Genomic DNA, 27,952 nt, shown 5'->3' on the forward strand with positions numbered 1-27,952 from the left:
TCAAAATAATCTTTACTTATCTCTTCCAAGGCTCAGAGCCCTAGCCCAATGTCTCATACTCTCGTCCCCCCATGTCCAAATATCCGATACAATGCTTCCTTTAAAGGGCTACTCTCTTCCGATTACCAACAGTCTGCGGGTTTTGGGAGTGCACCTGGACACGCACCTCCAGCTGGATAATCATGTACATTTGGTCTCCAAAAGAATGTTTCATGCCATGTGGCGGCTACAACGCATACGATGCCTCCTTACCAGAGATCTATTTCGTACACTGGTGCATTGGCTAGTCCTCTCTCACCTGGATTACTGTAGCGGAATTTACGTGGGCTGCAAGGCTTCTTTACTGAAAAAGTTTCAGACTGTCCAGAACACTGCCGCGAGACTGATTCTTGGAGAACGTCGTTTTGCACATGCTGCGTCTCTGCGCTTCAGACTCCATTGGCTACCTGTAGAGGAGCGTATTACTTTTAAGCTCTGCTCCTTAACCCACAAAATCATATATGGTTTGCGCCGGACTACATGCTCCCCTTGATCGACCTCCCACCCAGGAATGCCACTGCTGCTGCACGATCATATCTCCATTTACACTTCCCAAACTGTAAGGGAGTCAAGTACAAGAGGATTTTCACCTCTTCTTTCTGCTACTGGTGCCCTAAATCCTGGAACGCTCTCCCGCAGCACCTCAAAACACAAATGGACCACAGCCTCTTCAAGAAGCTGCTGAAGACTTACTTCTTCGCCAAAACGTACTCCCCTAGCCATTCTGCTGATTGATGTGCCCCTCATGCTCCCCACCCTGCTTCGTTTTTCTGCCACTCACTACTCCCCCATTTATCCTTTGTCTTTTCTGTCATTCTCTTTATTGTATATTTTCATAACTTGCTGTACGCCACATTGTGCCTGCATGAGTGGGAAAATGTGGGATATAAATGAACCGTAAATAAATAAATAGTTCCGATAGGTTTCTGCATCAAGAAACTGTATACTACATTCTGGCAGTCCTCCTTCTCTGCTCCCATCCTAAAAGAGAATATGGCATCAGCTTCTTAAACACTATTATGTCACATGACTCATTTCAGCCAATCATGCACTAGTATTTTAAATTAGAGACATCCATTCCAATTTGGAATTTATTTCATCTGGTTGTAAAGAGCATAATTTAAATATCCAGAACTGTCCTTGATAAGTAAGGGGCCCTTTTACAAAGCGCACTGAAAAATGGCCTGCGGTGGTATGGATGTGTGTTTGGGCACGCGCAGTATCATTTTTCAGCGCACCTGCAAAAAATGCCTTTTTAAAAATTTTGCTGCTGAAAATGGACGTGCGTCTATTTTGGGTCTTTGTCCTTACCACACCATTGACCTAGCGGTAAAGACACGGTAACCGGGCGGTAATGACCTACGTGCATCAAATGCCACTCGGCATGCAGCCAATACGCGTCTGAAAATAAAAATTATTTTTCAGACGCGTATCGGATGTGTGCCAAAATGAAACTGCCGTGGCGTTGAAGAACGGATCTATTCCTGCTGTGGTGGACAGCAAAAGAAGAGAGATCCACGAGTTAAACTTTACTTCCAATTCTTGTATCCCACAGATACTTTTACAGCTCAACATGGGCAACACAAAAGAGACTGGGAACAACCCAGGAAGTGCAAAATACTGCTAAAAAGATTTATAAAAACATCCTATTAACAAAAAATAATAATAATAATAATCTAGTATTCTCTAAACAGAAAAAGTTTTGCCTGCTCCTCCAAATAAAAGATAATCGGTTAAACCTCTGACTTCTATTAGGACGATAATTCCAAATTGAAACCATTTGATATGATAATGAAGAGTTGGCATGTTGCAGGGATTTGATACCTTTTACAGTAGGGAAATTTTAATTTCATTTGATTTCAGAATCAGTACCACAAAATTCCCATGAGATAAAATGGAACCATTAAATACGCAGGGGTTATGCCATAAAGTATTTGAAGGCTATATACAGACTTTGAATCTTACACGGGTCTCAACCAGAAGCCAATGCAATTGAATAAAGAAAGGAATCACCCTATCAGATTTTTGGACAGCAAAGATAAGCCTGACAGCCATATTTTGAATAGTCTGTAGTTTCTTGTATATGGGTTTTAAATAGCCTACATAGGCACTGTTACTATAATCCAACTGGGACAACACAGAGCCTGCACTATCAAAACAAACCTAGGTAAATCAAAATATTTCCTAATGGAACATAATTTCTTCATTAGAAAAAAGGATCTTTTTATCAAGATGTTCCACTGATAATAAATTATCAATTTGAACCCCTAAATATGGGCTGTTGGTTCCAGTAAGTAATGATCCTTATCTAACTTATCTAAGTCCTTAAAGACTCACCTATTCGGAAGGGCATATCCGAATGACCCAACTTAAATGACTCAACCCTGCAACACCTCACTATTAAAGATCGTATGGGACATTAACAAACTCTTTTACCTCAACCCAACTTGATTGAATCTTATCTTCCCTATCCCAATACAACATTTTGTACCTATCCCGTACCGGATTTGGCGAATGCCTTCACGGTATTATGTAAGCCACATTGAGCCTGCAAATGTGTGGGAAAGGTGAAATTAGGCCTTACCTGCTAATTTTCTTTCCTCTAGACCCTCCAGACCGGTCAAGACGCTTGGGTTATGCTCGCCTACCAGCAGAGGGAGACTGAGAACACTAACTTCAAACTATGTACATATAACCTGTGCCTAGCCACCTGACGTCAGTATCCGCTTAGCAAAGCAGAAAACCAAAAACCTGAAAACGAGAACAAAACCCCTGTACCTGGAAACCAATAGTCAAACACCAACAGTGTGCTTCCACAGACGGAACGTCCAAACGTCCCGCTCTGTACTGTTTTAGAGTCAAAGAAATTCTCTCCGACCACACTAACTTGAAAGAATAGTCATAGCAGAACACGGCTCAAAATCACTTCTGAATACACTTCTGATAATACACAGGGCGGGCTCTTGACCGGTCTGGAGGGTCTAGAGGAAAGAAAATTAGCAGGTAAGGCCTAATTTCACCTTCCTCTTCAACCCTCCAGACCGGTCAAGACGCTTGGGAAGTACCAAAGCAGTAGAAACTTAAGGGTGGGACCCTCGAAAAGCAGAAGACAACACAGCCGCTCCAAACCGAGCATCCTCTTTTGCCCGAACATCAAGTTGTAATGCTTCACAAAGGAAGGATGGAAGACCACGCCGCTGCCTTACAAATATCCTGCGGAGGAATAAAACTACTTTCCGCCCAGAAGCAGCTACCCCCCGAGTAGAATGAGCCTTAAGCACCGAGGGCACGGCACGGCGTTTCAACAAGTACGCCGACGCAATGGTCTCCTTCAACCACCTAGCCAGAGTAGCCTTGGAAGCTGCTGCCCCTTTTTTGGGACCTCCAAACAACACAAACAACCTATCCGATGCTCGAAAATCCTGCGTTCTGCGCAAATACGTCCATAAAACGCGCCGTACATCCAACTTAGCCAGCCGACGTTGCGTAAGGTCCCTAGCGCGATCCCCCAACACAGGCAAGGAAATCACCTGGTTGACATGAAAAGCCGACACCACCTTAGGCACAAAGGAAGGAACCGTCCGTAAAGTCACTTTCTCCTTAGCAAATGACAGAAAAGGCTCCCTGCAAGACAGAGCCTGAAGCTCTGAAATCCTACGCGCCGAAGAAATGGCCACCAGAAAAACCGCCTTCAAAGTAAGATCCTTACATGTAATGGATGCCACGGGTTCAAACGGAGGTGCCACCAATGCCTCCAGAACCAATTTAAATCCCAAGGCGGAACCAACGGACGACGAGGCGGCCGAATCAACTTCACTGCCTTCAGGAACCGCCCCACATCAGGAGAAGCCGCCAAGGAAACTCCCCGAATCTTACCTCTAAAACAAGACAAGGCAGCAACCTGCACTTTCAGGGAAGAGAGCGACAGTCCCCTCTCCAAGCCATCCTGCAGAAAATCCAAAACTTCCACCACCGAAGCACGCAAAGGGACATAAGCCCGCTCTTGACACCAGTTCTCGAAGGTGCGCCACACTCTCACATACGCCAAAGAAGTAGACCTCTTGCGAGACCGCAACATCGTATCAACCACTCTGGGTGAAAACCCTTTCTTTCTCAACCGGTGCCTCTCAAGAGCCAAGCCGTAAGCAAGAACGGAGAGGGATCTGCCATCTCTATCGGCCCCTGAACCAGTCGCACCCGAGGCCCCAAAGGAATCGGATCCTGCACCAGTAACCGCATCAGATCTCCGTACCACGGACGCCGGGGCCAATTGGGCGCTATCAGAACCACTAACCCCGAGTGACGACCGATCCGCTGTACCACGCGGCCCACCAGCGGCCACGGGGGAACACGTAGAGCAGCTGCTGAGGTGGCCACGGAAGCACCAACGCGTCGATGCCCTCGGCTCGAGCATCCCTTCGACGACTGAAGAACCGAGGGACCTGCGCATTGTCGGCCGACGCCATAAGATCCAACACTGGCCGACCCCACTGCAACACTATCTGCTCGAACACGGAGGGATGGAGAGCCCACTCTCCGGGATCCAACGTATGCCTGCTCAGATAATCTGCACTCACGTTGTCCACCCCTGCCACGTGTCCCGCTGACAGACTCTGCAGATGAACTTCTGCCCATGACAGCAACTCCGTCGCCTCTACCGCTAACCCCGGACTCTTTGTTCCCCCTGTCGATTTACATAAGCGACGGCCGTGGCATTGTCTGAAAGAACCCTGACTGCCTTGCCGTCCAGAAGACTCTGAAAGGCCCGAAGAGCCAACCGAATAGCTCGCGTCTCCAGGCGATTGATGGACCAACTCGCCTCCTCCAACGTCCAACGCCCTTGGGCCACCTGACCCAGACAATGCGCCCCCATCCTGACAGACTCGCATCCGTGGTCAGCACCACCCAGTCTGGCGTGTCCAACGGCATGCCCTTCGCTAGATTCGGAGAGAGGAGCCACCAGCGAAGACTGCCCCGAGCCACCTCCGGCAGGGAGAGCCTCTCCTCCAAACTCTGAAACTGAGGAGACCAGCGAGACAACAACGCTACCTGTAACGGTCTCATGTGGGCCCTGGCCCAAGGTACCACCTCTATTGATGCCGCCATCAGACCCAGCACCCGAAGATACTCCCGCGCCGACGGCGCCCTCTGAGCTCGGAGCTGCCGGATCTGAGACTGTAGCTTGGAGATGCGAGGCGCTGTCAAAAACACACGGCCTCTCTTCGTGTCGAATCGGACTCCCAAATATTCTAGGGACTGCGACGGAACGAGGTGACTCTTGGCCAGATTGACAACCCAACCGAGCGACTGCAGAAAGGACACCACCGACCGGTGACCTCCTCGCTCTCTGCTTTTGATTTGGCTCGAATCAACCAGTCGTCTAGGTACGGATGGACCAAAATGCCCTGCAAACGCAGCGCTGCCGCCACCACTACCATGACCTTGGAAAAGGTGCGAGGCGCTGTCGCCAGGCCGAACGGCAGAGCACAAAATTGAAAATGTCTCCCCAACACCACAAAGCGAAGAAAACGCTGGTGTGCCTCTAGGATGGGGATGTGCAAGTAAGCCTCCGTCAGATCTAAAGACGTCAGAAACTCTCCTTCCTGAACCGCTACAATGACCGAGCGCAGCGTCTCCATTCGAAAGGAAGGAACCTTCAGAGCCGCATTGACCTTTTTGAGGTCCAAAATGGGCCGAAAAGCATCCTCCTTTTTGGGAACTACGAAGTAGATGGAAAAAACCCGTACCTCGCTCTCCTGGAGGAACCGGAACTACTGCTCCTAACTCGACCAGACGCGCCAAGGTCTCTCGCACTGCTCTCGCCTTGCGCCTGGAATGACAAGGGGACACGAGAAAGAAATCGGGCAGAGGACCGTCGAACTCTAACGCGTAGCCGTCTCGCACAATCTGCAGTACCCACTGATCTGAGGTGATCTGGACCCACCTCTGGTAAAACAAGCGCAAACGAGCCCCCACGCGAACCAGAGGTTGGGCCCCCACACCATCATTGCGAAGGACGGGACGCTCCGGGCGTTCCCGACGAGGAACCTCTCCCCCACGGCGGCCACCTCGAAAGGACTGAGTTCTTTGGAAAAAACGACCCCTAGTCCCCCCGGAGGACCTGCCAGGCCGATATCGTCGAGCTTCCTGAAACCGTCCGCGCACCGCGGACCCCCTAGCAGCCTTAGGACGAAGCTCCGGAAGACGAGGAACCTTAGTATCACCAAGACCCCTCACCAACTTATCCAACTCTTCCCCAAAAAGCAAAGAACCTTTAAACGGCAGCGAACACAGCTTTGCCTTAGAAGCAGCATCAGCCATCCAGCCCCGCAACCACAGGGCCCGACGAGCAGCCACCACCAGGGTCATGTTCTTAGCACTCAAGGCTGCAGCACAGGACTGTAGCCGAGGCACAAAGCTGCCCAAAACGGGAGAGCCAGTTAGGGGGAGGGACCTGGCCACCCGGGTGTGACACCCCAAAGGGGACAATGGCAGGCCCCACCGGACCCACCAACCCCAGCACACTAAAGTCTTCCAGGCACAGAGGATAAAACTGAAAAACAGACCAAAGAAGCTCTAAATAATCTCTGAATCCTACCAGACCGGACAAGCTGCACAGGTTGCTTGTCTACCCTCTGCTGAGACTGAGAAGATACTGACGTCAGGTGGCTAGGCACAGGTTATATGTACATAGTTTGAAGTTAGTGTTCTCAGTCTCCCTCTGCTGGTAGGCGAGCATAACCCAAGCGTCTTGACGGTCTGGAGAAATGTGGGATACAAATGTAACAAAATAATAATAATTAGTGGGAGCCACGAATAAAAATTTAGTATTTTCTCTATTTAAGTTTATAATTGAGAATCCATCTCAATGGTGTTAAAATACAACATTTAATTGTTTCTGTGTCTCATCCCAACCATGGGTAACTGGAAGCATTACATTAATATCATCCGTGATATTAAGATCTGAAACCTAATTTAGCCAATTGAAAGCCAAGTGACCACAATAAAACATTAATAAAATTGGAGAGAGGGAGATTCTTATGGAACTTCATGGCTAGGTGCCCATCTGTTAGATGCGTAGCCCTTCGTTTCAACCTAAGATCTTCTTGTTAAAAAGCCATGGAACCAGGACAAGACAACATCTGTTACGCCAATTTCACTAAGGATGTTAGTGCACTGGCTCTTAACACTCCCTGCTGACGTTTTGTCTTTCGTTCTTCCAGCAGTCCCGTTTATTTTATCCCAAACCTGCCCCAGATGCTGGGCCAAGCCCTCTCTCCCAAACAGTCACGACCTCTGCCAAGACCCGATGCTTGTCTGTGTGTAGACGTTATCATTTTGTGAACACCACGTCTCTTCCAATGCCGATCATTATTACTGCCCGAACCTGGTCGTTATCCCTTCTGGGACCCGAGCTCGTTATCTTCCGTTTCCAGGGGGTTTCTTTCTGATTTCCCATTGCTGGAAGAAAGTGGATCTTGAAAACTGTGGATGTCTCCTAAGAAGTTTGCTGTCTGTGATCGCCTGCCCATGCGCACAAGAGCTCCGCTTACCACAAAACTCTTGTCTCATACGCCCGACACATTCCTCTCTTACAATGTGCATAAAATTTGCATGGCATTAGTTTCTAATTAGAGGGCTGCTTTCCGGTGTTGTTCCTGTGCTGTTTGCCAATAGTGCCGGAGTTCTAAGCATCGGCCCATCAAAATTGCAATTCATTATTTTGCTTGAAATGTTTTTGTTTTTTAATGAGGTGTTGCCACTGTTCTTTTAAACAACATAAAACTGCGGAGATTTGTTGGAGAATTATTGATCATGAGGAGAGGAATTGGTGTGGAGTTGATAGACAGCACCACTTAGTTATCAAGAAAGTATAATTTAAGTATCCAGAACCTGTTTACAACCAGGTACATTAATTTCTGAATGAGAATGGATGTCTGTCTTGTTTGCCGAACAATTTCTGGTAAAAAGGCTTAGTTCGTTCTGAATAATTAGGTATCCACAAGCGACAAAATATTATGCATGCCTAGCACAGCTCTAAGTTTTGAATAAACAGTCTAATTTCCAAGAAATACAAAACCTAGTACAGGATTGGCTGAAATGAGTCATGTAAGAGAGTTTTTAAGAAGCTGATGCCATATTCTCTTTTAGGATGGGAGCAGAGGAGGAGGACTGCCAGAATCTAGTGAACAGTTTCCTGGAAAAAATAAGTAAAGATTATTTTGATGAAAGACAGTACATTTTTATTAAAAAATGAAGAGTTAATATGAATGGGATCATGAATGACTTTGAAACAATAAGGACTGATGATGAAATTATGAGGAGGAAGGCTACAGAGTGAATTTTTACAATGGAATCCTCTAGTTTGAATATAAAGATATTTGATTTGAGTTGGAGAAATAATTGGCTATGGTTTAGGTATCTTGGTCTCCTATTCAGTTAGGCTTATAGACCATGTGCTCTCCAGTGGTATAGCCCAAACTGATTTTTTGGTGGGGCCTGTAACTTGGATGGGCACAAAATAATGCAGATGTTGGCATCACCTCCAGTTCTCCTTTCAGTGGCCCTTGGGGCTGCCACCGACAGGACTGGCCTGATTCCACAGTGAACTGAAGTTGAAGTTCTGGGACAGTGCAATGAAAATTGCAAGACCTTTCAGTCTTACCGGAGAGCTTTTTTCCAAGACTTGTCTTGCGATTTTGACTGCGCTATGCCAGAATTTCAATTTACACAGTTAACACATATAGAGGCATATTTTCAAAGCACTTTGGGAGGCTAAGTTCCATAGGTTTCTATGGAACTTTGGGAGGCTAAGTGCTTTGAAAATGAGCCCGTCAGTATACTTCTTAATTCAAAACAACTAAGGCAGGTGCTCCAGCGCCAAAACATGATGCCGTGTTGAGTCTTTAGATGTATTTAAACATGTGTACAAGGATCATCCAGTCTCCCTCGTGTTTTTGGAAGGGCCATCCTCTTTACCCTAACTCTTCGGTCTTTTCCTGCTACTTTCGTAGGGATTGGTGTTCCTCCACTTCACGTGGTCATTCTTACCCCTGATTCCAAAGTGACAGGGCCATCAACTGCATATTTATAGCCACGTCAAAGCTTGAATTGTAATCTTATCCAGAGATAAATAACTTAAAATCACAGCACTCTGATATTGGAAATGTGTGCTAGTGCTCTTTGCAATGTGAACATTCTACTTCAGTCTATATCTGTATTCTAGAGGTTCACTTGAACAATGTGATTCCCATCCAAAGAAGCTTTATGACAAGTAGGAAGGATAATAAAATTTAAATCCAGCTGTAGGCACAGGGGTAGAGGTCTCATTTACACAAATGTGTCTGTGATTAGAGAAACATTTTCTTGGCCCGCAATGTACTTGTCTAGACAGAATGCTGTAAAAGTAATATCTGGAACAGCGGTACCTGGGATTAAATAGATTTACAACCTACTGTTGGCAAATCAGGAGCAAATGCCCATTAAAGAGTAATCCTAAATCCAAGATGCTATTTTATTGTGGAACAATTGAAGGTGTTCTGAGTGTGCAATTTGTTTTAATCCAGTAAACAGAGCATCTCAGATTTATTTTTGTGTATTGTCTTTCATAACCAGATGGCCTCATGAAATTCATTACCAAAAGGAAGTTAGGAATGAGTCTGATTACTTCACTTTTCCTAAGATAGTTAGCACCTGACTTTTTGAGAAATATTCTGCTTCCTTGTGACGGGCTACAGCTGAGGGGGAAAAGAGAGGGTATGGTTTTGTTTGAACTAGGAACTGCCTCGATGCCACTGGTGGGAGATTGTATATAAACTCCGTGCACTAAAATTCTGTCTCATAGACATGGAAAGAGACAAAGCCTTACACTCCTATTTACTAATACTTAGCAGGCGATAATGCTATTATCATGCATTATCTTCCGCAAAGCCCATGGGCTATGAGCTGTGCTTGGACTGGCGAGTTAGAAAGAGTCTTAAATATAATTGCTTTTCTCCAGACCCTCATATCTTGAAGTCGCCCCCAAGTTGAGCTGCCAGGAGGATTTATGCTTCTCTCCTGTCAGCCTGCTATTCAGGGTTGCTCTGAGACAAAGCGTCATTATCAGAAAGTTAGATGCCAAGCTGCTGAGGGGAGCATGCGTCCTCCTGCTGGCTCAGTTTGGGGGTTGAATTTTGGGGAGGTCTGGAGATTAGCCCTCCCTCATTAGGGGGTCCTTTACCAAGCTGCAGTAAAAAGGGCCCTGCATTAGCGGCGGGGGCCGTTTTTCCCACACGCCGGGGCCCTTTTTACCACAGCAGGTAAAAAGCCCTAAAAATAAAATGGCCATGCGGTAAGATTACTCTTACCACGTGGTCATGCAGCAGGGAGCACGTCGCCACCCACTGAGGTGTCGGTAAGGGCTCCTGAGATAACCTGGCAGTAACCGGGCAGCAATTACCACAAGGTTAGCGCTAAGGTAAAAACAAAAATATTTTACGGCGCATCAGAAATGGCGCACACTTGATGTGGAACTATTGCACTATCTACAGTAAGAGCTGTATGCGCTTTCCCGTCTGAGCTCCGATGATAGAGCTAAATTACGTACTTTTTGAGATTGCACACACACCTTCAGGTCTTTTTCAAGACCACCCAATCTCTCAGACGCATTCCTTTCAACATCTCACAAAAGAGACTCCTGAGGCAGGCCTGTGGCCGAAACGCGGATCTGTGTCGATCTGTAATAAAGGTTTTCTCTCTCTACCCCTCCTGTCCCAGTTTCTGCAGTTCTTGGTCTACTTCCCACTCCTGTGTTTTTTGTGGGCAGGTGGTAGTTCCAGGTTGCCACATGGCAACCCTTTCGAAAAAGGGCCCCTAAATTTCTATTTTATCAGATGCTGATCAGGAAGGATGGAAAAGAGGCTAAGGGAACTTTCTTTTAAGGCTGAGCATTGAAATGGAATTCAGCTTCAAGACCTTCTTTTAAATAATATCGACTAAACGCCATGAGGGAGGGAAGCTGAGGGATGGCTGGGGACATTTAGGATTGCTAATTGTAGCATCTAGATTAACAGCTAAAATGAGGATTAGCTTTACTAAAGCATTCTACTGCGTTAAATTGTATTAATGGCATTAGCACATGCTATTAGTAAATAGGTCCCAATGCATAACACAGAATTTGTGGCAAATAACTCATATTAATGCAGTAGTGCCTTTAGTAAATGTAGCCCCCTAATTGGTTATATTCAAGAAGTGCCACAGGAATACTTACAGCTGGCTCCTTTGGACTGGTTAAATGTGTGCAGCCTGTGAATTTGGCCAGATAAACACAGCCACCTTTTCAAAGATGACAATTTAACCAGCTGAAACCCACTCTAAACTGGATTAAAATGTTTGAAAATTGAGCCCAAGGAGAAATTAGACCTTACCTGCTAATTTGCTTTCCTTTAATCCCTCCGGACCGGCTGGAAGGCGAGCACAACCCATCAGTCCAATCCTGGGCCGGTCCGGAGGGATGCTAAGGAAGGTAGCTTTAATCACTGGTCTCTGCGTTCCACAAATGCTTCAAACATTAGTGGAACAGAAGCAAGAAGTGAGGCAAAGAAAAGAGAACAGGAGAATGGAAAACAGTGAGCACTGAGAAAATGTGAAATCATTTCACCTTCCTAACACCTCTTACCGTGTAATAATCGTACCACATTCCTTCTGGGAAATAGCCAGTCACCGAGTCTATTCCTGCATCCAATACAGGAGTCACCAAGAGTGACCTCCCCCATAGAAACTGCCGATCGACGGAGTACGTTTCCACATCTTCTGGAAACCTGCCGAGAAAAATCAGACATCTAAAGAGATTGTTGTTCTTCCAAGCAGGTCTCATTTCTCCTCACACAGACTGCCTGATATGCAGTCCACAGTGGTCAGCGGTTTTAAGTCTGGGCTCTGGCATTGAATGTCCACGTATGTGCAGTCACCAGCTGATACTTAACCGGTTAGCGGACTGAATATTACCACTAACCAGACAGTGCTGTGGCATTAGAGAGAGGGAAAGGGGGTGGGATTTGATATACCGGCTTTCTGTGGTTACAATCAAAGTGGTTTACATGTTATATACAGGTACTTATTTTGTACCTGGGGCAATGGAGGGTTAAGAGACTTGCCCAGAGTCACAAGGGGCTGCAGTGGGAATTGAACCCAGTTCCCCAGGATCAAAGTTCACTGCACTAACCACTAGGCTACTCTTCCACTAGCAACATTCCATGTAGAATCTCAAATAGGGAAATGGGACTTGATATACCACCTTTCTGTGGTTTTTGCAACTACATTCAAAGCGGTTTACATAATATATACAGTATTTATTTACCTGGGGAATGGAGGGTTAAGTGACTTGCCCAGGGCTGCAGTGGGAACTGAATGGTTACCCAGGATCAAAGTCTGCTGCACTAACCACTAGGCTACTCCTCCACCAGCAACAATCCACATAGAATCTCAAATAGGGAACGGGAAAGGGGACTTGATATACTGCTTTTCTGTGGTTTTTGCAACTACATTCAAAGTGGTTTACATATTATATACAGGTACTTATTTTGTAGCTGGGGCAATGGAGGGTTAAGAGACTTGCCCAGAGTCACAAGGAGCTGGAGTGGGAATTGAACCCAGTTCAGTTCACACAAGTATATTCCTGATTCAAAGATCTCAAATTAAATATAAATTCTTAAACAATATATTAATACGAGAGAGAAAAAGCCTTAGAACCCCGTTAGAGATATAATTGAATCTCAAAACTAGAAAGTGTAAATCACATCATAGGCTGAAAAAGCCCTTTGTAAAAGATCAGATATCAAAATTTCAAAATCAAAAATACAAAATTTATCTTGTGTTTAACTGTAGTCTTAAAGTTTAGATGGTCCAACGATGGGATTTCAGCGAGCTGAATGCTGCCAATGTTTACATTATAATATGGTCTGTCTGTCCTGATGAAGCTACATCGCGAAACGGGTAGAACCATCTAAACTTTAAGACTACAGTTAAAAGCAAGGTAGGTTTTGTATTTTTGATTTTGAAATTATGATATCTGAACTCTCACAGAGGGTTTTTCTTCAGCCTATGACATGATTTACCTTTTCCAGTTTTGAGATTCAATTATTTTTCTCTCTTGTATTAATACATTGTTTACAAATTTATATTTAATTTGAGATCCTTGTATCGAGAATATACTTGTGTGAACTTAATTCGATTACTATTTTGCCTTGGGTTCACAGTTCCTTTTTTTGTGTGAATCAGACCCAGTTCTCCAGGTTCTCAGGCCACCGCACTAACCACTAGACACTGCTCCAACTCCATTACCTGCGTAAGTTCCACTGAATGTTGGCAAATAGACAGCTCGTTGGGCTTTAACCATCTTTTGGAATTCTTTCCTTGCCCACATTCATCTGAACTGTCCTACCTCAAATTTTGGTCATCCCTCACTTTTCTTTTCACCATGGTCTTTTTGGGAGTGGGGGTGGGGGGTTGTAGTATGGTGGTTCACCACAGTCTCTGTTTTGGCAGCATCAAGCCCCTATCTATATTTCTTTTTGGCTGTCCTATCTTGGAGTTGTAGTTTCATTTCATCTCCCTGCTGTGATATCATCGTAAACCACTTTAATTTTAATTTGAAAGTCAGTATATCAAGCCGTAATAAACATGAACATAAATATTTTGAATCTCAGGCTCGGAGTTTTTCCCTTTCTCCCCTATACAGATAGTAGGATTCACTGAGGAATGTGTTTGACTCCAAGCTAAGGACTTTAGAGAGGCAAAGCTTATGTTTACCCTAAACAAACGCCACTGTATAATAATTATTTCCTTTGATTTATGAGGAAGGCAATTTTCAAAGCCATGTACCAGGATTAAATTAGCTGCTTGAAAATTACTGCCCCCCCCCCCATCTAAAGGAACAGGTAGGTGTGGTGGTCCATATTGCATGCACTTTTAGCTGGACTGCGAAAAGGTGTACCCAGAGACGGGTTTGGTCTGCAGAAGAAAAAAAAAATGTGTGCACTGGATTTTCAAATGTATGCACATTATTTCCTAGTGAAATTTCATCTGCATCAAAAGTAGATGAAGAGGCTGCAGGTATATTATAGTGGTGGACAATTTTGAAAAGGAAAACGTATGCATGGGACATAAACCCAGGCAAAATCTACAGGCACAGAATATAGATTTTAATGGCAATAAGCATTGAAAGGTCTATCTAATATTCCTGGAGTGGTGACATAGACCCCAGCTAATCTGTGGTTTTCTCTTCCCTCTGTACAATGAGGGGATTCTTGTGCTTATCCCAAACATTCTTGAATCCTGTTACCACTTTTCCAGCTCATACACTTCGGTCTATTGCAGACCTAAATAAAATCAAAAGCTGCCATATAATGGAGGAGTCTTGTGTTTGCCGCCCCGTGATAAATGCCAGTGATGAGGGATTTATCCGTGCAGGATCTGTTGGAAAGAACCTACTCCACAGAAACATTGCTTACTCAAAAAACAGAGGTCGGACAACAGTCTCTCCAAAGAGGTGGGCTCTGTGGAACAGAGTGTAGAGGAAAGGCAGGAGAGAGTATCGTGTCAGTAGTACGTCCTTCATGGCTGCTCGGACTTTTGGGCTGAATACGGTTGGATCCTGGGCCTAAGAATCCAGAGACAAAGATCAGGTTTACAGGGCAGAGGAAACAAGAAAACGTCTCTGCAAAGAGGATGGGCCGTGTCCAACAGATCAAACGCTTCTTTCATTATTACTGTCACCCAGACAATAAGCTGCTTATTTTAAGTGTATTTGCAAAGGGCAGGTCCTTCGCTTACCTTTTCTTTCTCCATATTGTGGTTTCTTGCAAAAGGATAAAAAGCTCCAAGTTGCATCCATCGAGTGCAAAGCTCTTCTGTTGTGGGGCCCGAAAACCCACAGATATCTGCCCCAATCAGCGGTATTCCAAAGAGATTAAAATTCAGCATCCCTAGAAGGGCACAAACAGCTGATCACCCTCCAGATCACCTTGGAGCACGCTAAGAATTCATCTATCAGCTGTGGGATGGAAGGCAGGGAGTAGGCACACAAATGATTGCAGAAGATAGCTTGTGTGCACCTAACATGGGACATACTGTACACACAAACAGCTGGTCACCCTCCAGATCACCTTGGAGCACGCTAAGAATTCAGCGGAACTTTGAATGCCAGTGCTGTTAAATGTGTATATTTTTGATACTGTTTCACGGTAGTTCTATCATTAGGTTTCAATCACCTTTTCAAGTTTACCTCATTTAGGGGTCCTTTTACTAAGGTGCGCTGAAAATGGGCTGCACTAATGTAGGCGTGTGTTTTGGGCGCAGCGCAGATCCATTTTTCAGCGCGCTTGTACAAAAAGGCCTTTTTTTTAAAATCTTTGCCAAAATGGACGTGCGACAAAAATAAAAATTGGCGCATGTCATTTTGGGTCTGAGACCTTACCGTCAGCCACAGAAAACGGTACATCAAGTCCCATGACCCTTTATAGGTGACCAGATGTTTGTGATGATGAGAAGAAATACCAAGTGTGTCAGGCACAATATTTGATAGGAACCGACATACAGGCTGTCTGCCTCTACAGTGGTGGAAATAAGTATTTGATCCCTTGCTGATTTTGTAAGTTTGCCCACTGACAAGACCATGAGCAGACCCATAATTGAAGGGTAGGTTATTGGTAACAGTGAGAGATAGCACATCACAAATTAAATCCGGAAAATCACATTGTGGAAAGTATATGAATTTATTTGCTTCTGCAGAGGGAAATAAGTATTTGATCCCCCACCAACCAGTAAGAGATCTGGCCCCTACAGACCAGGTAGATGCCTCCAAATCAACTCGTTACCTGCATGACAGACAGCTGTCGGCAATGGTCACCTGTATGAAAGACACCTGTCCACAGACTCAGTGAATCAGTCAGACTCTAACCTCTACAAAATGGCCAAGAGCAAGGAGCTGTCTAAGGATGTCAGGGACAAGACTATACACCTGCAACAAGGCTGGAATGGGCTACAAAACCATCAGTAAGACGCTGGGCGAGAAGGAGACAACTGTTGGTGCCATAGTAAGAAAATGGAAGAAGTACAAAATGACTGTCAATCGACAAAGATCTGGGGCTCCACGCAAAATCTCAACCTCGTGGGGGTATCCCTTGATCATGAGGAAGGTTAGAAACTCAGCCTACAACTACAAGGGGGGAACTTGTCAATGATCTCAAGGCAGCTGGGACCACTGTCACCCACGAAAACCATTGGTAACTACTTACGACATAACGGATTGCAATCTGCAGTGCCCGCAAGGTCCCCCTGCTCCGGAAGGCACATGTGACGGCCCGTCTGAAGTTGCCAGTGAACACCTGGATGATGCCGAGAGTGATTGGGAGAAGGTGCTGTGGTCAGATGAGACAAAAATTGAGCTCTTTGGCATGAACTCAACTCGCCGTGTTTGGAGGAAGAGAAATGCTGCCTATGACCCAAAGAACACCGTCCCCACTGTCAAGCATGGAGGTGGAAATGTTATGTTTTGGGGGTGTTTCTCTGCTAAGGGCACAGGACTACTTCACCGCATCAATGGGAGAATGGATGGGGCAATGTACCGTACAATTCTGAGTGACAACCTCCTTCCCCTCCGCCAGGGCCTTAAAAATGGGTCGTGGCTGGGTCTTCCAGCACGACAATGACCCAAAACATACAGCCAAGGCAACAAAGGAGTGGCTCAGGAAGAAGCACATTAGGGTCATGGAGTGGCCTAGCCAGTCACCAGACCTTAATCCCATTGAAAACTTATGGAGGGAGCTGAAGCTGCGAGTTGCCAAGCGACAGCCCAGAACTCTTAATGATTTAGAGATGATCTGCAAAGAGGAGTGGACCAAAATTCCTCCTGACATGTGTGCAAACCTCATCATCAACTACAGAAGACGTCTGACCGCTGTGCTTGCCAACAAGGGTTTTGCCACCAAGTATTAGGTCTTGTTTGCCAGAGGGATTAAATACTTATTTCCCTCTGCAGAATGCAAATAAATTCATATACTTTCCACAATGTGATTTTCCGGATTTAATTTGTGATGTGCTATCTCTCACTGTTACCAATAACCTATCCTTCAATTATGGGCTGCTCATGTCTTTGTCAGTGGGCAAACTTACAAAATCAGCAAGGGATCAAATACTTATTTCCACCACTGTATGAGCTTCATACTTTATTCCCAAACACATGCGCGGGAGTGGGAAGTGGTATTTAAAAGCCAGATGTGCTGTAAAGATAACCGGGCAAAGGTACTTTTGAATTTTAGAACAGATACTTGTTCACACAGATTTAGCTGGGTAGCACTGAATATCGCACTACATGGCTAGATCTAAAAAGCCAACCCCAGGAACGCCACAACCTGGCCCCTGTTTTATCTGGAGGTAGTAATTCTACCTGCGCAAATTTAACTGGGTAGGAGTGGAAATATTGAACAGATTTAATATTTGAAAGGAGCTGACATACAGGTTGCTGCTGCCTCTATGAGCATCATACTTTATCCCCAAATACGTACAAGAGAGAGGAGAATGGTATTTTAAAAGTTGGACCCTGCTAGAACCCAGTTTTAGCCAGGTAAATTGACCCCATAAAACGTGACCGTTCCAGTGTGCACGTGTCCCCTGAATTTACATCCTACCTGGGATAGACCAGTACATGTCCTTCCACTGGCTCCTGTTATCCCCTAGCCAGTGTCAGAGTATCTGCCTTGGCTGGGAACGTGGAGCGTGAAATCACAAAGGGACGTTTCTTCCGAAGCTTAATCAAAGCACTAGTGGACAAAAGAGATAGGACCATGTGGCATATGAAGGTTATTTTACCAATAAAGATGCAGAGGAATGCAAAAACATGAAATCCCTCAATCCCCCCCACCACTTTCTTCCCCTGGTGATAATGTCCAGCTGCATCAGAACAGCTGTAAAGTTTTTTCATCTAACATTTTTGTCTCTCTGTAATGAGCAAGTTGCAGCTGTTCCACTCCTCTGTTCTATGAGAGGTCTACAATAACCAAGGAGACACCGAAGCACGGCTTCAAGGAAATGAAGAGACACCGGTTTGGTTCTCAGTTTATACTAATGTACCACAATCCAGTATCCCCCAGATTCCATACATGGCATGCAAATTTCCACATGCAAAACTGTATGCTATTTTGAGATGTGCATGTAACCAAGTTGGCTAATGAGCCAATTAGCGCCAATAATTAGGTGCCGATCAATTATCAATTGGCAACAATTTGGATTTGCACGTGCATTTTGATACGCAGTATCCTATAAAGATCTGTGCGCAAATCTTTTAGCGTGCAACTCAAAAGGGGGCATGGCAGGCATGGGCGGGTCGGACATTCACTAAAGATGAACGCAGTATAACTGAATACCGGGGATCCGACCCTACATTATGCGCTAGGATTTATACCAGGTTTCAGTTGGTATATATCCTCATGCTCAAAGGGCCACTTTTACCAAGCTGCAGCCAAAGGGGGCCGGTGCTGGCATCTGTGCATGTTTTACACTCACGCTGAGGCCCCCTTTTATCTAAGCTGCTCAATTACCGCTAGGTACACTCCGGCGCTACAAAAATAAATAAATATTTGTAGTGCCAGAAATGGCGGTAGCCCAGCGGTACTTCCTAAATCACATGCTGACGCTAGCGCAGGCCCCCTTTTACCGCACCTGATAAAAGGGAAGTCTCGCTTTCCTGCAGGAAATGGCCGTGCGGCAAGTAAACCAATTCGGGGGGGGGGGGGGGGGGGGAGAAGCCCTTACCAGTACCCATTGAGGTGGCGGTAAGAGCTCCCACCTTAACCTGCTGGTAACCTTACCGTCAGGTACACTCTGGCGCTACAAAAATAAATTTTTGTAGCGCCGGAAATGACGGTGCCCTGCGGTAGCCCAGCAGTACTTCCTAAATCACGTGCTGGTGCTAGCTCAGGCCTCTTTTACCGTAGGTTAGGAAAAGGGCCCCTATGTCAAACCTTTTTTTGCATATCATTGGCCTGGGCTGTTAATGTGAACTAATGTGAGCTAATTAACACATATGAACAGCTGATGGTACCACACTTTAGTATGTTGCCATTTCTGTCTGATTTTACTTCTCAGTTCAGTATTTGAAATAAATATATTAATCTAACGCAGTGTAAAACCCATCTCAGTTCTGTAAGTACTGACCACTGTGGTGAACCAGAAAGGAGCACCGGTGTTTTCACAAGGACACACTATAACACAGGGGTCCTTTTACTAAGGTGCGCCGAAAAATGGCCTGCGCTGGTGTAGATGCATCCACTCTTGTCTCTCCCTACACCCCCCCCCCCCCCCCCCCCCCCCCGGGTACTCCGTTCTGTAGATAAATCTCTCTTATCTGTCCCCTTCTCCTCTACTGCTAATTTCAGACTCCGTTCCTTTTATCTTGCTGCACCTCACGCCTGGAATAGACTTCCTGAGCCTGTACGTCTAGCCCCCTCTTTGGCCATTTTCAAGTCCAAACTTAAAGCCCACCTCTTTACCACTGCTTTTGACTCCTAACCACTGCTCACTTGCCCTGTCCTTTTATCCTCACCTCTTTATTCCCTTACCCTTAATTGTTCTGTCTGTCTGCCTGTCTTATCTAGAGTGTAAGCTCTTTGAGCAGGGACTGTCTTATTTGTGTATGGTGTACAGCGCTGCTTATGCCTTGTAGCGCTATAGAAATAAGTAGTAGTAGTAGCTCCTTGTGACTCTGGGCAAGTCACTTAACCCTCCATAGCCCCATGTAAGCCGCATTGAGCCTGCCATGAGTGGGAAAGCGCAGGGTACAAATTTAACAAAAATAAAATAGATACTATTGGAGATTCTACATGGAATGTTGCTACTATTGGAGATTCTACATGGAATGTTGCTATTCCACTAGCAACATTCCATGTAGAAGGCTGCGCAGGCTTCTGTTTCTGTGAGTCTGACGTCCTGCACGTACGTGCAGGACATCAGACTCACAGAAGCAGAAGCCTGCGCGGCCACATTGGTGATCTGCAAGGGCCGACTTCTACATGGAATGTTGCTAGTGGAATAGCAACATTCCATATAGAATCTCAATAGTAGCAACAGTGGAGGAGTGGCCTAATGGTTAGGGTGGTGGACTTTGGTCCTGGGGAACTGAGGAACTGAGTTTGATTCCCACTTCAGGCACAGGCAGCTCCTTGTGACTCTGGGCAAGTCACTTAACCCTCCATTGCCTCATGTAAGCCGCATTGAGCCTGCCATGAGTGGGAAAGCGCGGGGTACAAATGTAACAAAAATAAAATAGATACTATTGGAGATTCTACATGGAATGTTGCTAGCAACATTCCATGTAGAAGGCTGCGCAGGCTTCTGTTTCTGTGAGTCTGACGAGGACGTCAGACTCACAGAAGCAGAAGCCTGCGCGGCCACATTGGTGATCTGCAAGGACCGACTTCTACATGGAATGTTGCTAGTGGAATAGCAACATTCCATGTAGAATCTCAAATAGTAGCAACGGTGGAGGAGTGGCCTAGTGGTTAGGGTGGTGGACTTTGGTCCTGGGGAACTGAGGAACTGAGTTTGATTCCCACTTCAGGCACAGGCAGCTCCTTGTGACTCTGGGCAAGTCACTTAACCCCTCCATTGCCCCATGTAAGCCGCATTGAGCCTGCCATGAGTGGGAAAGCACGGGGTACTAATGTAACAACAATAACTATAACACTGACTGGATATTTTACCAAACATTAATTGGGAAGACTAATAATTTGTAAGCCAGTTGGCCTGCCTGTAGGCCACTGTGTTCTTCCAGCCGGAGATGCTCACTCTTACCTGGCTGTGGCCTTTGCTTCCATTAGTCCATACAGGTTATGTACATTGTAGTGCACAGAGATGTTCTGCTTTGCAGAGGCGCAAACAGTCTTTGTAAATAGCGACTCCCCTAGGACAGCTGGTGGAGAAAATCAGAGAGGTAAACTAATGTGAGAAAAATGAAAGGGCGCTTTTAAAGATAGTTCCCTAATAGCGTTGGAAAGATGGGTAGAAAACTTGCCCTCAGACATCCCTCCTAGGACTTACTACCAAATGTACCATGGCGGTGGAATGGCCTACGACTGACAGCACGGAGGGTAATTTTGTAAAACGTTGTCTAGGTAGGAAGCCTATTTCGAGGCTATTTTATAAAGTTACATGAGGCGCCTTAAAAACAGGCTCACGAAAGCTGCTAAAACTGCAGCTGTACACTTTTACACCCGCGTAAAACCCAAGGTTTCCTGAATAGATGAACAACTGGAATTTCTGCTTCAGGTGAGTTCATGTAATTTGTATATAAAGTCACAGTATATGGTTTTTTTTCACAAAGTTATTATAAGGAACATTAGAAAAATGGATCAATTGTCTTCCCTCTAATATTCTATTTGCTTCTGAATTTGACCATTTTAGTGGGACGGAGAGGAGTGGAAGGGTATATAGTATAGTAACATATAGTAGATGATGGCAGATAAAGATCCGTAGGATCCATCCAGTCTGCCCAATAAGATAAACTTATTACATATGGTATGAAGTGATACATCATATGTATATCTGATCTTGATTTATCCTTGCCAATTTTAGGGCAAAGATAGTAGAAGTCTGCCCAGCATTGGCTCCATTCCAAAATTTCTGAAGTTATTGTCAAAGCCATACATCTAGCACTGGTTAGTAACTAGCAGCACTGAATCACTCTCGGCTGCTGCACAAGTTTTTGAGAATCAGAGTTTCAAGAAACAAAGGGGCCTGTTTACTAAGCCATGTAAGCGTCTCCATGTGCACCTAAATGGCATTACCGCCCGACTACCGCATGGCTCTTGTGGTAATTTCATTTTTGGTGTGTCTGAAAAATATTTTTTATTTTCAGGCGCACGCCAAGTGGCATTTGGCGAGCGTAGGTCATTACCGCGCGAGTCTTTACCGCTAGGTCAATGGCTGGCGGTAACGTCTCAGACCCAAAATGGATCCGTGGCAATTTTCATTGTGCCGCACGTCCATTTTCGGCAAAAAATTTTAAAAAGGCCTATTTTACAGGCGTGCTAAAAAAAATGGATTGGCACGCGCCCAAATCCCACAGCTTCACTACCGCAAGCCATTTTTCAGCACGCCTTTCTAAAAGGACCCCAAAGCTTCTCCTCCTTCTAGCACATTAACCGCTGCTAGACATATGTGAGCCTGATGCGGCCTCTTGGGAGGCGAAACGTGGCCGCGTTGAGTTATTTTTAATATAGTTTTGTGGTTTCTGAACATTGCCCGAGACCTGTTCTCTTCTTTGATTGCTGTGATCTACAGACCTCTATTGCCTCTCCTTTTCTGGATTGGACTCGGATACTAGGTCTAAATGCTGATGTCCATCTTTTTGGATATGGACGTTCATTCTCCTTCTAAAATGGGAAATAAATATCTGTTATTGGACCCACCTTAGTGTCACCCAAAACACACCCAGACCATGCCCCGTGCCTTATGGAAAATCCTCAGTTTTAGACATTTATATCCCGGGTGTATAAAATCAGGATTTTTAATAAAGTTTTGTGGTTTCTGGACATTGACTGAGATCCGTTCCGTTCTTTGACTGACCTGGTATCTGGGACATCTAGATTTCAAAAAAGTGCTCCTATTGAGCAGCGCCACGCTGGAGGGATTAGGTGAAGTCACCTGCCTAAGGGCTTCTTTTACAAAGCCGCGCTAGCGATTCCCACGCGGCAAATGAGAGGAAGCCCATAGGAATTGAATGGACTTCTTCTCGTTTGCCACACTGAGAATCAGAAGTGTGGCTTTGGCTTTGTAGAGGCCCTGGTTCCCTCATAAGCAAAACTGGTTATGCATAACGGGCTCTGTAACAACTTTGGGAAAAATAAACATTTATCTTTCTAAAATGGCTGACATAACCATTTATGTTCAAGCTCATTTCAGAACATTCACGTTCCAGTTTTGTTCTGCTGCTATTTTAAACATTTATTTTTCTAAAATGGACAGTCCTGCCACCTTTATAGCCTGTGCATGAACGCCCATTTTGCCATGTATTTTAGAACAGGATCTGCTGATGGAGAGCCCATAGCCACCGGGGGGGGGGGGGGGGGGGGGGGGGGGAGGGGGGGGCAGCACAGGGGTCTCTCTCTCTCTCTCCCCCGCTCTGGACGGGACCTAGGTGATCGTGTCCCAACAGGAGCACAAGAGAGAAAACTCCGGTACTGGGCCCCCCTTGCATTGCCTGCTTAGCGGCTGCTGGGCCCTCAGACTGCGCATGCTCAGTTTTGAGACCGACCACGTGCAACCTGAGGAAAGCAGCCACAGGGGCAGGCAATGCTGGACAGAGGAAGGAGCCGCGCTGCCAGCCAAGGTACTTGCGGGCGGGCGGGAGGGGAGGCGATGATGATTCTGCCCCAGGCCCGGCTCAGTCTCTCGGCGGCCCTGCTTGAGACATCCCAACCAGGATACCATTTGATGTCCTTTCTACAATGCTTATCTACATCATTATCTAGTAGAAAGATATAAACCAGGATGGAGTCGGTCCAGAGGGTGGCTACAAAATTGGTCAGTGGGCTCAGTCATAAAACATATAGAGACAGGCTTATCAACCTCAATATGTATACGCTGGAAGAGAGGCGGGAGAGAGGGGATACGATAGAGACGTTTAAATACCTCAGTGGCGTTAATGTACAGGAGAAGAGCCTCTTTCAAATGAAGGAAAACAATGGAATGAGAGGGCATAGGATAGAGTTAAGAGGAAATAGGAGGAATCTAAGAAAATGCTCTTTCGCGGAAAGGGTGGTGGATGCATGGAATGGCCTCCCGGTGGACTGTATCGGAATTTAAGAAAGCGTGGGACAGACACGTGGGATCCCTTAGGAAAAAGAGGAATTGTGGTTACCAAGGATGGGCCTTTTGGCCCTTATCTGCCATCATAATTCTAATACTACAAATCTTGTTAACAAAACCATTTATATTTTAGTTCAACTGACCCATGTGCTTGTAGTTATTGGGAGGGGAAAAAGCTTTTGCGCATAAGCTGCTCAACAAGGTGGCATCTTGTACAGAGGTAAAATACTTGCTTGGCATGTCCTTAGTGGGCACACCAAACCTTCCTCATATTAGACGGCATGAGGAAGGTCATCTCTTGGCATGCAGTGATTTATAAGAAGAGTTGGGTTGGTCGGGTTACACGTTTTTTTCTTCTTACCAGGAACATACGGTGGGTTATCGAAGTCCCCTGAGGAACAGCCATCCAGTGACCCATCTTTAAAGTTGGATGGTTCATTCATGTCCTAAAATGAGGACAAGAGGTCACAGTTATATTATTGCTGGAACTATCTCCACGTCCATCAGAAGCTTGTAAAGCCTGCCATGTGCCCTCCTCCCACCCACAAACAAGAATACACCTTCTACTTTCCTCAGTTGATTTACTCAGATTGTGTAAAGTCCCCTCAGTGCAGCAAATTACATCAAAGACTCCACTTTAGAAGAGCTGTGAGCCATTTATAACTGTAAAAAGCTGAATTAAGACTTGTAAATCACCATTCAGGGATGAGTGGCCTAGTGGTTAGGGTGGTGGACTTCGGTCCCGTGGAACTGAGGAACTGAGTACGATTCCCACTTCAGGCACAGGCAGCTCCTTGTGACTCTGGGCAAGTCACTTAACCCTCCATTGCCCCATGTAAGCCGCATTGAGCTTGCCATGAGTGGGAAAGCGCAGGGTACAAATGTAACAAAAATAAAATAGATACTATTGCAGATTCTACATGGAATGTTGCTACTATTGGAGATTCTACATGGAATGTTGCTATTCCACTAGGAACATTCCATGTAGAAGCCTGCGCGGCCACATTGGTGATCTGCAAGGGCCGACTTCTACATGGAATGTTGCTAGTGGAATAGCAACATTCCATGTAGAATCTCCAATAGTAGCAACAGTGGAGGAGTGGCCTAGTGGTTAGGGTGGTGGACTTTGGTCCTGGGGAACTGAGTTCAATTCCCACTTCAGGCACGGGCAGCTCCTTGTGACTCTGGGCAAGTCACTTAACCCTCCATTGCCCCATGTAAGCCGCATTGAGCCTGCCATGAGTGGGAAAGCGCGGGGTACAAATGTAACAAAAAAAATGAGCAGTGATTCCATAAAAGCCGTTACTTATACATATGGGATTGGAAGCGTGCACAGATTTGAAGGAGATATGTTTGGGCATGGTTAGGGCAGGCTTTTTTTTTTGTATCAATAAATTTTTATTAAAACAAGAACATACAAACCCCACAAAATACACTGAAATACCAGAAACTGTCCCCACCCATACCCATCTCTCCCCCCCCCCCCCCCCCAAACTACCTCCCACCATGAGGGACACATTGTGACTCCGCAGGCACCTTTTCATCTCACGCAACCCCCCACCCTCCCCAACCCCTTAACCCTCCCATTCACTAACAGGATCCTGGGCTTCCGTCTGTCCCAGCACGGAAATGCTTATGTGCTTAAACTACTGCTCCCAGATGGACATACTTCTATTTTCCTCTGGTCCCATCATAGGGATGGGACGGGAATGAGCTTTTTGCTGCAATACTATGAAACAGGGAATGAGGAACTTACAATCCAAAGTCCATCAAATGGCACCTGATTATAAAAACGATTCAAGTTCTCGAACCACCACTGATGGGTCTCTGGGTTGGTGAAGTCAGGATAGACCGTATGCCCAGGCCAGACCTGTGAAGAAGTCCAGAATCATCTGAGTGTTTAAAAAAATACTTTTAACACTAGAAAAAGAACATTCTTGTCATAGGAGAGCTAGCAGGTAATAAGTCAGCTCCTAAAAGCATGTCTGCGAAACGGGTCCTAGGCAAACAAGCACATTACTCCCCTCAAAACAGTGAAATTAGGCCTTACCTGCTCATTTTCTTTCCTCTAGACCCTCCAGACCGGTCAAGACGCTTGGTAGGCATGCATAGCCCAAGCGTCTTGACCGGTCTGGAGGGTTGCTGAGGAACCACATTTTGGATTTCCACCAATGGTACTCTGTGTGGATCTGACTGCAAAGCTGTCAGATGAAGAAGCAGCAGATAGAAGTGCCACTCAGTGACTCTTCCTACCAACTGGAAAGCAATGCACAGGGGATGGGGAGAATAGACTGAGCTCTGTCTAGCCACTAGCTGTAGACCTCCACAGCATCCCGAGCCTTAGTTATTCCTGGGAACAGAACTGTAGCCCAGGATCAGACCCAGGTCTTCCAAATGGCAGTGCTTTACAATTTAGGGGCGTAGCCAGACCTCAAGGTGGGAGGGGGCCAGAGCCCACGGTGTGGGGGGCACATTTTGGTCACCGCCCCACCAAACCCCTCCTGCCGCCCACCACCGCCACAAATACCTTGGCTGGCGGGGGCACTGGTCTCTGGCACCGCCACATTGCCTGCCCTGCTCTCTCTTCCCTCATGTCTGGCACGCTCCTTTTAGTGGAACTGAGCATGCTCAATTTCACTAAAAGGAGTGTGCCCAACGTGAGGGGAAGAGAGAGCAGGCAAAGCGGCGGCGATGCCGCAGACAAGCACTGGATGAAGTCTTCAGCTGGTGGGGTTGAGGCCCAGAGCGAATTTGGGGGGGCCCAGGCCCCCTAGCTACGCCACTGCTTTACTTGAGATAAAATCCAAGACTAGAAACAGGTACAACTACATTGTCCTCTCACCTCTCCAATCAGGAGCTTGTCCTGACTTGTATTAATGAATATTCCTCGTATTAAACCCTCATCATAAGGCCAGTAAGAGCCAGGAGGCTGAGTGCTGCTGATCCCAGGATCCTGTAAGGGCAAGGGGAAAAAAAAAAAAAAAAAAACTCACTGAGTTTTTTCCAATGATAAAATCAGTTGGCATTCAGTTTCTGCTGCCACTTCTGGTTTCGTGGCTAGCAGACCCCTGCTGAACTTCACATTACAGAAAAGAAGTGTCAGCTAATTGTTCGCACCCATGCAACGAACAGTTTTAATTTTTACTCCTCAGGCTTATATCTCTTGAGGTCAGAAAAGGATAATAGATCAAGATCAAATGATGGTGAAGCACTAGACCAGGAGTGGGCAAAGTAAGGCCTGCAAGACTATAGGTGTCAAAACCTTCTACTTCCTCCTCCCACACAAGCTGGTTTAATCCTTCACCTCCCTGGTTCTACCAGAGGCCTTTTTTGCAAAAGGCCTCACGTGACTTGCAGTATTGTGTAAGTTGCACATGGACCTGGGAGCCCACCATTGCTCTGCCTGTGTCCCCTCCCCCACCCCACTGCAGTTACTTACACCCTTATAGAATAGAGCTTACGGTGCTTATTAAGGTAGATGCTCACTTTCTCTGCATTTATGCCCTCCTCTTCAATGTCGCCTTCGGCACCTAACCATTCTACCTCTACTCAGGAAATCTAGACTGCCACAATTTGATTGTATGCACATTTTGTCCTTTAGATTGTAAGCTCCTTTGAGCAGGGACTGTCCTTCTTTGTTAAACTGTACAGCGCTGCGTAACCCTAGTAGCGCTTTAAAAGTGTTAAGTAGTAGTAGTAGCAGCAGTTATGCACACAAAGGGCGTGTAACCTCAAGACGCCCAGTTACATTTGACCTTTATGGGGGCAATTCTATGAAGGATGCTAAAATTAGGGGGCTTATTCTATAAAGGTTATGCTCCTAAATTTACGCGCATAAAATTTACACTTTAGGAGTGTAAATTTTAGGAACGTAAATTTAGGAACATGGGGTGGGGGAGATTTTATATATGGTGCCTAAAAAATCCATGAGGATAACATTTTCGCCTAAGCGTATTTTTATAAGCTGTGCCTACATTTCGGCGCGGTATACAGAATACGCTTAGTTGGCATCCCTGTGCTCGTTTTGGCTACACTGCTCTCCTTTCCTGTTCACTTCTAACGGGGACCA

General features: G+C 45.8%; 1 protein-coding gene across 1 annotated transcript in view; it reads right to left on the bottom strand.

Annotated features, from left to right (window-relative positions):
- LOC115475960 (lysosomal alpha-glucosidase-like) overlaps positions 1 to 27,952 on the bottom strand; it is a 178,873-nt gene that overhangs the window by 122,120 nt on the left and 28,801 nt on the right. The window contains 9 exon segments of the mRNA XM_030212050.1: positions 11,699 to 11,840; positions 14,532 to 14,680; positions 14,854 to 15,005; positions 17,709 to 17,764; positions 17,766 to 17,840; positions 20,869 to 20,986; positions 24,245 to 24,329; positions 25,640 to 25,753; positions 26,726 to 26,836. Coding sequence (XP_030067910.1) covers positions 11,699 to 11,840; positions 14,532 to 14,680; positions 14,854 to 15,005; positions 17,709 to 17,764; positions 17,766 to 17,840; positions 20,869 to 20,986; positions 24,245 to 24,329; positions 25,640 to 25,753; positions 26,726 to 26,836 — 1,002 coding nt within the window.

The sequence above is a fragment of the Microcaecilia unicolor genome, chromosome 8 (genome assembly GCF_901765095.1).
Source record: "Microcaecilia unicolor chromosome 8, aMicUni1.1, whole genome shotgun sequence".
In the NCBI taxonomy this organism is placed as follows: domain Eukaryota; kingdom Metazoa; phylum Chordata; class Amphibia; order Gymnophiona; family Siphonopidae; genus Microcaecilia; species Microcaecilia unicolor.